At 33.8% G+C, this 14,716-nt stretch overlaps 1 protein-coding gene across 3 annotated transcripts in view; it reads left to right on the plus strand.

Annotated features, from left to right (window-relative positions):
* Positions 1 to 11,504, plus strand: part of IFT74 (intraflagellar transport 74) — an 80,965-nt gene extending 69,461 nt beyond the window's left edge. For all 3 annotated transcript variants that reach the window (XM_061200472.1, XM_061200475.1, XM_061200473.1), the window contains 4 exons: positions 5,175 to 5,338; positions 6,237 to 6,362; positions 9,840 to 9,900; positions 11,247 to 11,504. In XM_061200472.1, the coding sequence (XP_061056455.1) occupies positions 5,175 to 5,338; positions 6,237 to 6,362; positions 9,840 to 9,900; positions 11,247 to 11,365 (470 nt within the window). In that variant the 3' untranslated portion in view covers positions 11,366 to 11,504. The remainder of the gene's footprint in view (positions 1 to 5,174; positions 5,339 to 6,236; positions 6,363 to 9,839; positions 9,901 to 11,246) is intronic.
* The last annotated feature ends 3,212 nt before the right edge of the window (positions 11,505 to 14,716 follow it).

Genomic DNA, 14,716 nt, shown 5'->3' on the forward strand with positions numbered 1-14,716 from the left:
AAATGTGTATGCATTGAGTAGGCTTTATGGGACCTAGGAAAAAGCAGCAGCTAGAAGTTGAAAGAACTGAGTACAGAGATTTAAGATGCTACCCACTCCAAAGGAGAAAAGTTTAGAGATTAATTTAGTTCAGCAAAGTTAATTGCTTATTTATAATATATATCAGCACTTTTCAAAGGAGCAAAATACAAAGTCTCTACAACATGTCATTTAAAATGTCCATTATACCATAAAAATTTACATTTAGTAAATTTACTAAATTTACATTTAGTAAAAATGAAGAAAGAAGAAAATGTGAGTCAAGGGGAAAAGCAGTCACTACACACTGAACCTGAGATAATCCAGACGTTGAAATGAAAAGAAAAGGACTTTAAATGTTTATAAACATATTTAAGGGCTTGAGGGAAAATAAAATCATATAAAATGAACAGATTGGAGAATCCCACAGAGAAATGGAAATTACAAAAAAGAACCAGGTGAAAATTCTAGAGTTGAAAATATAACTAAAATGAAAAATTCACTGACCTTAATAGAAGATTGAGGACAGCAGAAAAAAAGAATCAGTGAACTTAAAGATAAATAAATAGAAATTATCTAATCTGAAGAAGAAAAAAGAATGAACAGAGCCTAAATGACCTGTGGGACAGTTTCAAGCAGTCTAATTTACATGTAATTGTAGTCCCAGAAGGAGAGGAGGGACAGAGAATGGGGGAGAAAAGATAGTTGAAATAATGGCTGAAAATTTGCTGAAAATTTGATGAAAAACTTAATTGTACAGATCTAAGAAGCTCTTTGAACCCCAAACAGGGTTAATGTAACAATTCCTTACCTAAGCACATCATCATCAGACTGCTGAAATGCAACAATAAAGAGAAAACAATAAAAGGAGCCAGAGAAAAATAATATGTATACACAGGGTACAATATATCCCACTATGAGATTAAATTTTATCATAAAAATCATTTTGAATTTTGTATTTTACTCTGATATATGTTACTTTAATATAAAAATCTTCTACCCCTAAATCTAAGTAATTTAAGGAAGATGTTCATATTTGGCTTTTGACACTCTGAAATACCACTGTTTTTTTGAGGGTATTCATATTCCTACTTTAAACTAGAGGAAAAGTGAAGGTAAAATGTTCTAAGATGACAATGCATCACTGTATGCCTCTACAAATAAGTAACTACAGGATGTATTGGATTATTCCCATGCCTATCCCTGGGAACACGGAAGAGAAGAAACTGGCCAAGGCAGGTTTGAATCCAGATTTCTTCATCTAAATATACAGGATATATATTTCAATTCCATTTTAGTATCTGTTTTTGAGTTAGCTGAAATCAGATTTTATTTTGGTAGCTATAAGGAAAGCAGAACAAAGGATGATGTTACTGTTCCTCTTCCCACAACTCACTGTTGCTCATTGAGGCATCTTTGGATCATAAAGTAACATTCGCTATTGTAAAAAATGAACCTTTCATAAAGGTGATAACAATATCACTCAGCACCAAAGCTTGACTGGCTGTTGACCTTGGGCAATAATTACCTTTCTAAGCTTTAGTTTCCTCATATAATAAAATTTACCCTCGCCCAGGGCTATTACTAAAAGTAAATCAGATAATATATAAAGCCAGGCACATTCCAGGTTCTCAGTAATATTGGTTTCCTCTTAAACCTTTCTTTCCCTTTAAAACAGAGATTTTTAAAGCCAGCATCACAAAGTTAAGAAGTCTCTGAAATAGAGAAGGTAGGTATTATATAATCCTACCAGAATGGAATATTTTTTAAAATACTGTTTTCTGATTATAAATGCAATTCATATTCATTATAGAGGATTTAGGAGATATAAGCAAGCATAAATAAAAACTAGAAATACAATCCCACTATCAAAAGTTTATTACTGTTAAAATTTTGGTATCTTTTTAGTCTTTTTTCCGTATTTTATCACATCTTGGAAAAAAATAAAAAGCCTTTTCCGCGTATTCTCTGCCCAGCTATTATCCCTCTCTTTCAAAGGTTGCACAGTCAAATTTCTTAAAACCTTCGTCTCACTCTTGATTCCATTTCTTTCTGTGAAATCTGTTCTCAGCAGATACATCCAGGTTCTCCTGGTCAGTAAATTCAACACATATTTTGCCATCTTTTTTTTTGAATCTCTAAGTAATATTCTGTACTACAAACCACTTCTTTATTCTTGAAATATCTTTTCCCCATGACTTCTGATTTTTCTCTTATTTCTTTGGTCATTTCTTATTCTATATGGATCCTTCATGTTAATTTATTTTAAAAATTTGGTATTCTTATAGGTGCAGTCATGAATCCTTTTCTGTTGATCATTTGAACCACTCCCATGGCTTCAGGTGCCATCTCTATGCTGGTGGTTTCAGAATCTGTATCTTCAGAGCTCACATTTTTCCCTCTGGGTTTTAGACCCATATTTCTATATATGGACATCTTTACTTATCTCTGTTTGGATGTTTCTGAAGTATCTCAAACTCAATAAATCCTAAATCGACTTCAGTGTATCATAAATCCCTCCAACAGATAAAATTTGTATGTCCCTCTGCCTACCCTCCCATACACTCATTTATTCAAGTTGGAAACAGGATTCCACATTTTCTCTCACTCAACTACTGTATCCGGTCGATTGCCTGTTTTGTTAATCCCAAATCCCTAATATTTCTTGAGTCCCTCCAGATCTCTCCTGCACTGTTTCTTCATTTATTTTTATCTGACATAACTGTATATTTTATATATATAGTCTTCTTCCACTGGAGTATAAGTTCTTTGTTCATTGCTATATTCCCCATGTCTTTCTATTTGCCTGGCACATAGAAAGCATTTATTTAATAAATATTGGGTTTTTTTAAAGATTTTTTTTGATGTGGACCATTTTTAAAGTCTTTATTGAATTTGTTACAATATTGCTTCTGTTTTATATTTTGGTTTTTTGGCCATGATGCATGTGGGATCTTAGCTCCATTACCAGGTATCGAACCTGCACCCCCTGCACTGGAAGGTGAAGTCTTAACCACTGGACCGCCCGGGAAGTCCCTTAATATTGTTTAATGAAAAAAAATCCCCACCAGTCTAAGATTTCTTGCCTAGATCACTGAATCAACACTTAACTGGTCTTCCTGCACATAGTTATGCTATTTCAATTAATTGTCCACATGGCAACTAGAGAGAACTTTCTAGAATTTAATTATGTTATTCTCTGATTTGAAACTCATTGATGACTTGCCATAGCCCTTAGCATAAAGTCCCAACTCCCTATCTTGACTTAAGCCCTTCATGAACTGAAATCCTTCAATTTTTCAGTTTTCTCTCCTACCACCATCCACTTTGAACTTCGGGTTCTAGTCATACTGAACTTCTCTTATTTGTGCAAAGGTACCATGCTTTCTTACCTGTAGACTTTTTTGCACATGTTGATTATTTTCTCTGGAACACTCACTTTTTCCTTTGTATGGTTGATTCCTAATCCTTAATGCCTTAGTTAAAAGGCATGTCTTCAGAGAGTTCTTTTGACCAATACCACATGTTCTATGGTACCCTGTATTACTCTTTTTTTTTTTTTTTTTTTTTTTTTTTTTTTTTTTAAGAAAGAGATAAGGTCATATTTGTATTTTAAATTTTATTTATTTATTTATTTATTTATGGCTGTGTTGGGTCTTCGTTTCTGTGCGAGGGCTTTCTCTAGTTACGGCAAGTGGGGGCCACTCTTCATCGCGGTGCGCGGGCCTCTCATTATCGCGGCCTCTCTTGTTGCGGAGCACAGGCTCCAGACGCGCAGGCTCAGCAATTGTGGCTCACGGGCCTAGTTGCTCCGCAGCATGTGGGATCTTCCCAGGCCAGGGCTCGAACCCGTGTCCCCTGCATTGGCAGGCAGATTCTCAACCACTGCGCCACCAGGGAAGCCCCTACTCCTTTCATAGTAGTTATCCAGTTTACTGTAAATGCTTATTTAATTTCCTAATTTAACCTCTAGAATATAGCTCCTCGAGTGAAAACAATGATGTCTCTGTTGATTTCCATTATATCCTCAGCACCTGGCACATAGTAGATGCTCAATACTTTTGAAAGAAAGAAACACACACACATACACACACACACAGGCAATCTTCATTATTTATGGATTGTGTATTTGTAAACTTGCTCTCTCACTGAAATTAATTTGTAACCCCAAATTCATATTTGCAGCACTTTCACGGTCATTTGTGAACACACGCAGAGGTGAAAAATTGGAATTCAAATTTGAAAAATTTGAATGCTCGAGTTTCCAGTGGAGGTTGATTAAGGCAGCACTATGCCTTCCTGCATTAGTTCTCATACTATAAACAAGTATCCTTTTCATGGTATATTATTTAATGTCACTTTTTTTTTTTTTAACCACACTTTTGTGTGTTTTTGCTAGTGCTTTTGCTATTTAAAATGGCTCCCAAGTATAGTGCTGAAGTGTTGGCTAGTGTTCCTCAGCGCAAGGCTGTGATGTGCCTTACAGAGAAAATATGTCAGTTAGGTAAGCTTCATTGAGGCATAAGTTGGCCTTGAGTTCAATGTTAACAAATCAATAATATATATTAAATAAGATATTTAAAGAGAAACATACATAAAACAAGGTTATGTATTAGTTTGATGATAAAAGTATCATCAAAGTTGATAAAAGTATCGTGACCAGAGACTCACAGAAACCTAATCCTGTATTTCCCATAGGAGTTCAGTATTTGCTAACTCAGTGTTTACAATGACATTACAGAATATAACTACCACAAATAATGAGAACTGACTGTATATGTACTTATAAAATTTTGCTTATAACGTTTCATAACTTGCTTTTTTCCCCATATAACTGTGTGTATATGTCATGCACATATTAAAAATGATGAATCTTTATCTCATATATTATTAAGTAAGAAAAAGAACTATGTGTGTTCTTACATGTTTGTATGAGAATGGAGACAAATGTGATTAATATACATCAAGTTATGTTGGTTACCTGGGGGGTGAGTAATTTTTTAAAAATTTATCTTTGTATTGTCTCACTAGTTGCAGTGAACGCATATTTCTTGTGCAGATACTCTTGTAAAACATGATTTTTAATGATTGCATTTCCTTTTGTGTAAGGAATAAAATTTCGACTAATTATGGCCTTGAATCTTCCTGCGTTTCAGATAGTCAGCGTCTACAGTTGGATCTACAAAAAATGGAGCTACTGGAAAGTAAAATGACTGAGGAACAACAGTCTCTAAAAAGCAAAATTAAGCAAATGATAACTGATCTGGAAACATATAATGATTTGCCAGCTTTAAAATCATCAGGTGAAGAAAAGAAAAAGGTAAATGGTAACAGTTCTATGAAATTGTAATTCAAGTTGGTTTCTTCTTGATTAAATTTAATAATATATGTATTTTTTTAAATTTATGAAATTTATTTTCAGTTGACTATTTGATATATAATCTAAGAAAAAATAAAGAAGTTTACATATATAGTAGGAATTTAGAGTGATTTAAGTTTCAAAACAAAAGACAAACATTGAAAAGCAAGCGATAGGGTACTTCAAATATAAACTTTGTTAAATGCAAATTTGATTACGATATTTCTCTACTTAAGAATTCTCAGTGGCTTTTCATTGCCATTTACATTAATTTAAAGTAAATCTGGGGCTTCCCTGGTGGTGCAGTGGTTAAGAATCCACCTGCCAATACAGGGGACACAGGTTTGAGCCCTGATCGGGGAAGATCCCACATGCCGCGGAGCAGCTAAGCCCGTGCGCCACAACTACTGAGCCTGCGCTCTAGAGCCCGCGAGCCACCACTACTGAAGCCCGCGCGCCTAGAGCCCGTGCTCTGCAACAAGAGAAGCCACCGCAATGAGAAGCCCGTGCACCGCAACGAAGAGTAGCCCCCGCTCTCTGCAACTAGAGAAAGCCCGCACGCAGCAATGAAGACCCAATGCAGCCAAAAATAAATAAATTTACAAAAAAATTAAAAAATAAAGTAAATCTGGTGGAGTACAAACACATATGACAGCCCTAATGAGTTATTATTAATATAGTTAATATTAATTTAGCTTATAATTAAAAGGATATTTTTACAAACAGGTTTTAGAGTAATTATAGCCTTGGTAGAATTTTATCAGAATATTATTGAAATTGTTTAAGTCAAATGCTGTTTATATTGGTTTACTAGGTATCTGCTAAAGCCTGTTATTTACTTCTGTTTGGATCTATCTAGAAATTGCATCAGGAGAGAACAGTATTATCAACCCGCAGAAATGCCTTTAAAAAAATAATTCAGAAACTAAACACAGAATATGAGACACTAAAAACACAATTGCAAGAAAACGAGACACATTCTCAGGTAAAAAGAAAAAAAAAGACTGAAATTCATTTCTATTTTTAGGCTATCTGGCCTGTTCTCTTGATCTATATTTTCACTCCCAAAGCAATCCATTCCTTTTTTTTTCACCTGCTTTATTTACCTTCCAGATTTTCTGGCTTTGAAGATAACTAGATTCTGTATAGTCTCCACTCAGAATGAATTTACTCCTGCTTTCCTGACTTCTATAAACCTATATCGAAGGCCAACTCTATGCTAGGCCCTGTTCTGGGCACAGCCATTATGGTAATGGCTTTTAAAAATTTCAAAAGTAAAGTGTTTTTAATGCAGAAACTTTGCTAATACATAAATGCTGCAGATAACAAAAATGAGCCGTAATGACTAATATCCCACCACCCAGGAGATGATTCTGTGTATATGAAGACAGATATTTCTAGTCTATATTTCTATGTTATGTGTACACTTAGTTTATACATATACATATGTACACATTTATTTCTGTATATTTATAGAAATGGTACCATATTGTACCTATTCTTTGGAAACTTGTTTTTCATTATTAACTATACATCATAAATAATTTCCCTTGTCAGTAGATTTTTTAAAAATATGATTCTATATAATATTTGACTATATGGATATAGCATAATTTACTGAGTCAATTCCAAATTGTTGGACATTTAGGTTATTTCTCGTTTTCAAACTATTCAAATAATGCTATAAAGAGCAGTACTGTTCTTGAATTTCTTTATTTACATCTCTGATTATTACACAGGGTACATAGACAAGCCCCCTTTTCATATCACTCATCCTGTTGATAATTACCTGAACAAGGTCCAAGGTCTTCTACATTGAGAGCTCTCTCTAAGGGCAGAAATGATGTCTCTTTCCCTCACTTTCTCCCCAGCACTGTGCTAGTGGTTGGCAAGTAATAGGTGTTCAATAAGTATTTGTTGGAGGATTAAATGAAGCATGCGTGTCATATACAAAATCAGTAATTATGGTCTGATAAAGGTTGGTCATTCTCACATCTAATTATCTACGTTAGCAATTTGCAACTATGATTTATTAATGCTAAATGCATTAAACTTTTTCTTCCTTCGTGTAGTAATATGATGATGATAGACAACCATCATTAACATTTTGGTATAATATCCTTGTAAATTTTTTTTCCTTTGCAGTTATACACCCTTAATTATATTGTTTTTACAGATAATGAAATCATTCTATGCATATGCTCTTTAAGCATTTGTTTTCTTAAGTGTTTTCAAGCGCTTTTTTTGATGATATTTTTATGGCATCAGCTATTTCATTGTGTGGATGTACCATTTAAAAAAAAGATAAACCTTATATCCTTCTTGAAAGGGGTGGACTCTCATCAAAGTTTGCAACAACTACTAAAAGCTTAGAAGTCACTAATTTACATATTTCAAATTTATTCGTCAGTTACTCTGTCTCTACTTTGTAATATACAGGCCTGGATATAAACTTGCGAATAGCAAAATTATCCTAGTCTGTTTAGAGTGGGAATGGATACTGGAGAAGAAACATAAGAAAAAGTTTATGAGGCCATTGTCTTATGGTTCATAGGAAAAAATACTGATATTTCATATGGATTTTTGGCCCTCCTCTTCCACTGAATGGATGATTTAAAGAGGAAAACATTTGACAAACACAATTTCTTAGAGCCAGTCAGTGGCTACCTCATTTATTGCCACATTAAGTGCTAATCTTATTCGTAACCCCATGTACAGGAATTTGTAACATAAACCACAATTTACAATGCTTCTCTGTATTATTTGTTGCCTTTTGTGAATCCCAACTGTTTGAATCACATCCTGGTCTCCCTACCGTTTGCAGTTATTTACTCAAAAACTGGCTTTTGAGATCTGTAATTTATACAATAGACCTTTGTTTTTTGAGTGGTTATTGATTTGAAATCATTTAAACACATTTATATTGGAACAAACTATAAAACTCCTAGAAAACATAGGGGAAAAGCTCCTTGACATTAGTCTTGGCAACAAGTTTTTTATTGTAACACGAAAAGCACAAGCAACAGAGGCAAAAATAAATAAGTGGGTCCACGTCAAACTAAAAAGTTTCTACACAGCAAATGAAACAACAAAATGAAAAAGCAGGATGGGAGTAAATATTTGCAAGTCATACGTCTCATAAGGGGTTAATATCCAAAACATATAAAGAACTCATAACAGACTTTTAAAATAAGTTGCAGGAAATAAAAGACAGATGTGTGCTTCATGACATCCTTGGAGCTTTAAAGGCCAGTAACTGAAATAGATGTATAATATAGAAGGAATTTGACCATCTGACACAGTGTTGCTTTTATATCATTATTCATGTAGCACTTAAGGGGTCTGCTGCATTATAAGGCCACCCCTTTGTATGAAACAAAGAGGAAAAATTTGGTACTTGACTTTGCAAAAGGTTATTAGAGATTTATTGTCAAAAAGTGCTGACTGCTTCCTTAAGTCCATCTTAACTTCAAGGTTCTATCAGGGGAAGCTAGATCTGATTTAGTAGCATTAAGTCACAGCACATACAGTTCATATAATTAATTAGTTATGATTCATCCTAATATCTAGATTTATCTCTTTGGAGGAAACAATGGGATGGATGCTACATTAAGACTGAACTTACGCCCTGAAAATAATTTTAACATGAGATTAGAAAGAAATATTAATAATGCTGTTTCAATTATCAGATTTTTTAAAATGATTATTACTTCTTGGAAATGTCCAGGCACAACATTATTTTAATGTTTCATTTTTCAGACTGTCCTTTGTTTAGGAAAAAAACTATGTGCATCTTAAAAAAGAAAGACCATAACCCAGAGTTACAAGGTTAATTAAATCAGAAAAACAATTTAATTCTATAACAGTAAAATTGTCTTCGGAGGAAGCAACCATCAATATAATATCCACATTAGCTTCCTGTTGATGCAGAAATTATTGTAACAGTGCCAGCTTTTTACCAGCCCTCTTATAATCTTCACACTGCAGCTCTGCTCTTATCACAGCCTGTGGAATTAGACAGGAAATTTAGCCCTGGAAATAAGGAAGTTTCTCCTATATAGCTGAACCTTTGCAGTATTAGAATATATAGTACTTTTGTGGCATTAGACCTTCAGGTTTCAAGGAGAGATTCCTATCATGTCCCATTCTTCTTTTTTAAGTTCTTTTAGGAAAGGGAAAAATCATAAATTGTCTTTCAGTTGGTATGTTCATTGGTATAATAAATAATTTACAATTAAAGTAAACAGAGTAAACCTGTTGTCAAATTCAGCATTGTATTATTGTATTTACTGTTATTTAATTTTTTTTTAATTTCTTTTTTGTCTATCATGGCTTTATCTCAATAAATGCAGGGAGTTGAAAAGATTTAAAATTGGGGGTGTTTTTTTTCTTATTGTCTCAAAGGGGTGTATAATTGTTTTGAATATGGGCACTGGTTAACATTTTTCTTTTGTGTTTTTAGCTTACAAATTTGGAGAGGAAGTGGCAACACCATGAGCAAAATAATTTTGTGATGAAAGAATGTATCCTTTAAAAAACTGCAAATGAGCTTGACTGAGTGATTTTTTTTTTTTAGGAATTTCTTTAAAGACCGAAATGAAATTCAGTTCAACATCAAATACCTAATATGTACAAAACACTGGCTAAACTATGTGGGAAATAAATGAATAAGACTTAGTTTCCATTCTATGATAGTGTGTGTGTGTGTGTGTGTGTGTGTGTACACCAAACTAATAGAAAGGAGGCTGTACAGAGCCATAGTGCGGCATAGTAACTAAGTGCACAGGTTTTAGAGTCAGGAGATCTAATTTTAAATATTGACTCTACTACTTATAGGTTATGGACTTTGGACAGTTTACTTAATTGTTTAAACCTCAATTTTATCATCTCAAATACAGTTAATACTTCCTTCTCATGGAGTTGTTGGGAGAATTACATATAACCATATATATGTATATACGTATGTATGTATGTATAGTCATTTGTTGTTATTTATAATGCTGTACCTTGGATATCTGGGCAGCAAAGGGAGAGATAAACCAAGTAGTGTCATGAGAAATTTGACCTTCAAGCTCATCTGTGTTTCAGCCAATTCAGCTTTATCTACCAAGATAGTATTTATGTCCCATCTTATTTCTATCAAGATAGTTCTTATATTCAATCTTCTTGCTTGTCTTTTTGTATGGACATAGAAGGAAGCAGCTGCTGAGGACAAGTATTGTGGAGTTGTAAGAAACATTTCCCCAAAGGTTGTTTCCTAGTCCCTTTTTGACCTATTTACGGACATCTCTGCTTAGAGAACTAGATCCTGACTCACTGGTTGCATAGGTTCTCCTCTAGGACACTACTGAACATCAGCTCAGGGCAGCATGGACCCCAGCTTACCTCCAGATGAGATGCTTTAAGGGCTTTATTCCCAGTGGTTGTGCAACTTATTTTAAACGCAGAAGATTCCCATTCACAGTATGATAAAGTCCAGAATTCTGGTTTTGTGCAACATAAAGTAGGTGATTTTGAAACAGAGTGAAGTCTAGAGACTTGCCTGAAATTCTGTGTGGTACTCTAAAGGACATAGTTCTTCTGAACGTTGAATTGTTCTACGACCAGATTAAGATTGAGATGAATAACATGTTAACTCTAAAAAAGATTTTATACCATAGGTGAACTTTTTTGAAACAAGTTTTGCCTGGCCTTTTAGGTTTCAATTGATGCTTAATCTGTTTTTTTTAATAACTATTCTAATTGTGCTTTGTTGTGCCATCTTCAGTTTTCAATAAGAAAAATACTAGTATGGTTTGGGTCCTTTCTGAGTCACAAAATTAGATTAATATTTGTTTTGATAATGTTTCCCCTTAACTCATGTAATTAGTCATAGCAACCAAGAGTCAAGAGAGTGACTACCGGCCAATTATGAAGAATGTGACCAAGCAGATTGCAGAGTATAATAAAACCATCATGGACGCTCTACATAACATGAGCAGAAACTGAGTCTGAACCAACTACAGGTCTCTATAGAAATATCCTCTTGCTGCTAAACTTCATACATGCCGGCTGAAAAATAATAGCTTACCCTTGAAGAGTTTTACCTAAAATTTTTGAATGTTACAATTTTTGTGGCCTCTTTGAAGTGTGAAATTTTAAATAGTATAATAGTTTAATAAATAGTTTACTTATAAAAAAGTATCGTCTCCTCTTATATTTGTATTTGTTTTGCATGGGTGATAAAATGTCTCAACGAACCAGGAGATAAACAAACTACAAGTGGCCATTGTTACTCATTTAGTTGGTATAATACATCTGTGGCAGCACATGAGATCGTCTTTTCATATGTCAAGCCTCGGAGGGGTGTATGGAGTATGATTCTGATTTAGCACTTACCAACCTTGCCAATTTTTGTGTCTAGAAAAAGTAAGAGTAGAAGGAAGATATTTAGTTTTGAGCTTTACTTCTCAAATAGGGTATATTTGATGTGTTTTAAGACATATAAAGTCACATGTAAATATATAACATTTTTTATATATCAGTTATTCCTAAAGATTTCGAATTAAGACTTTTAATCTTTGCATTTTTAAAATACTTTCTCACATGTAAATATTTGCTAGGAAAAACATGAAATATAAAAGAAATGTTGTACTTATGGTCAGCTCTTTTGGACTACGGCTACTGCTGTTCATTTCCACCCTGGAGTATGCATTCACTCTTTAGTACTATAGGAGGACTTAAGTAGATTAATTTATAAGGATTGCCAGAACATTTGAAAGGAAAAGGTGGAAGAAGTAGAATTGTGTTATAGGAATCTGGGAAACATTATGGTAACTAAAGATGTATCCTCTCTTTTGGGCAGGAATGAGTCACCTTGGCCGGCATAAAATATTCCTTAAAACTATCCTTCCTTTGCTCTGATCTCATGTTCATCAAGTTATTCTTCTTCTCAGTATTCATGAAACACAAACATATTAGTTTCTTTTTTAAAAGGCTTTATTGAGATACAATTTATATACGATAAAAATACCCACACATGTTGCTTTCTTGAAGTAAATATTTATCATTAAATTATTCAACTTTAGTTCTGTGTGAGTTTAGGTAGAGGGGTGAACATTTTTGAGTTTGATTAATTCTGAGTTACTAGTATGGCTGAAGATCTTGCACAGTGATAAATTCATTTAGGTGGCATTTATAAAGTGTGTTCTTCAGATCCTGAGTTCCTCAGATTTTTAATAGGTGTTATACCACCAAAGGATTCATAGTGAAAGGAATTTGGGAAACATTTGAAACAAAGGTAAATTGTTTTCTTTCTTCTTGACTGCTCAGAACCCTTAATGTGCTAATGTGCAATAAGTTCAAGAAGAGTATATACTATAAATATTAGGGCCTTTTTTTCTGAGTAGTGGGATTGTGGATCTTTTAATCTTCGTTGGACTTTCTGATATGTTATCAAAATTATCTGTGATGTACATATAATACTTAGACATGCAATAAAAATGCAAATAAAGGCATATATACAGTTAGTACTTTAACTTGTAGAAAGGACATATGATAGTTAAGACAACTCTGTAGTCATTGAACTAGAACTGAACCAGTCTTTACCCAGAAAGGAAGTAGGAGGAAAATTGCCTATTCATTAAATATATGCATTTGCATTATAACAATGAGAAGTTCGGCAGAAAAAAAATTTGAAAATTTCTTGAAAAAAGCAAGCTTCTCAACTTCCATTCTAAATTACTCATATATGATATTTGGGGAACATAATTGAGCAGGATTTCTTTAAACTAAAACGTGTTATCTGAGGGAAATTCTTGACTAATGTCCCTTCCTTCCTCTCAGAGCTTTTCAACAAATCCGACAAGAATATTCTCTCTGCTAGGATAGACCTGGAGGCTACTATCTGCATGAACCGGCTCTTCCTCAGTCAGTCACATTGCTCAGTGAGTTTCATTCCTGTTAAAATAACACCTTGTAAGTCATGTGGAAAGAAGCTGCAGACTGAACAAACATGCAGAATAGTCTTACTAATGAAGATCAACATGGGAAAGTTAGCAAGTCTTTGTTTTTCCCGTCCTTATCTTTATCAGTAAATAAACATGAGTTCTTTATACTCTTTTTCACTAATGGGAGTCCCTGATTTGGAGCATATTCTGGTTTCGTGTTAATGTGTAGAATTCAGGCAGGGTGAGAGGATTAGAGCATGGAGTAATGCTGTTCACACTAGAGATGAAAGAAGATAGAAGATAATAGAAGCTCCAGGGGTTCTTGCTGTCCCCCTGCCCAATTTCTCTGTTGTTCTTTCCTTTAGCTATATGATTCCAGCATAAACAACCTTAATAAATTAGAATGTTTAGGCTTGAAGTAAGAAGAAATCAAGATGGACTACTAGAGAGTACCTTTTTAAATAAAAGCAGGTTGTGTCTTTAAATTGCAGATTCATAGTTTGAGAACTGAGATTAAACATCTTTAAAAAGACCGGTTTTAATACAAAGATAGAAAAGTTAGGAAAGACAGATAAACAAAATGAAAATAAATTACTTCTGATCACACTAGTCTCTAGATGTGCATCTATATGTCTTGTCACACATATCTATTTTTCATTATATACTTATGTATTTTTAATAAAATTAATATCATACTGTTCTTAAACTTACTTTTGCTATTTATAGTTTTGCAAGCATTTGTTCGTGTCATTATATATTGATGTACAACAACATGTTAAATTGCTGCATACTATTTTATTATAGGAATACTTTCTGAAAACAAGCGCCATGTTATTGAATGAAGTTTGAGGGGTGGGGTTACGTGTAAGCTTTGACTAAGGTAACTGAGTTTGAATCACAGCTCCACTACTAACTTGTCATGTGACCTTGGGAAGTTACCTAGTCTCTGAATTTCAGTTTCTTCATCTATAAAATGAAGTAGTAGTGCTTAACTCATAGGATTGAGTCAAAGAGTATGCAGAGTCCAAGGCTTTTGACACAAAAGGCTCTCAGAAAGGTGGCGTGATTAGCAGTGTGCAAGAGTGCTTGTTTTCCTGCACTCTCACCGCCACCTGCGTTATCCAGGTTGACGTTGCACTACCTCATTTGTTTTAGTTTTTTTAAGTAAACCAAACTGCCTCCATTACTACAACTAGAAACCTTGTGTTTTAATCAAGAAAGCACAATGCAGAATGTGTTTTCATACTAAGAAAAAGAAAACAAAATATGATTTTAAAAACTCCATTAAAAATATTTATTCATTATGACTTTGTAATAACAAAAGCTTAATGCTTACTGCTTATATTTAGAAGATAATAGATTATACTTTGCTGCCTCAATATCTTCTCTCATAACATATTGTAATGAATTG

Source organism: Eubalaena glacialis, chromosome 9 (assembly GCF_028564815.1).
Source record: "Eubalaena glacialis isolate mEubGla1 chromosome 9, mEubGla1.1.hap2.+ XY, whole genome shotgun sequence".
Classification (NCBI taxonomy): domain Eukaryota; kingdom Metazoa; phylum Chordata; class Mammalia; order Artiodactyla; family Balaenidae; genus Eubalaena; species Eubalaena glacialis.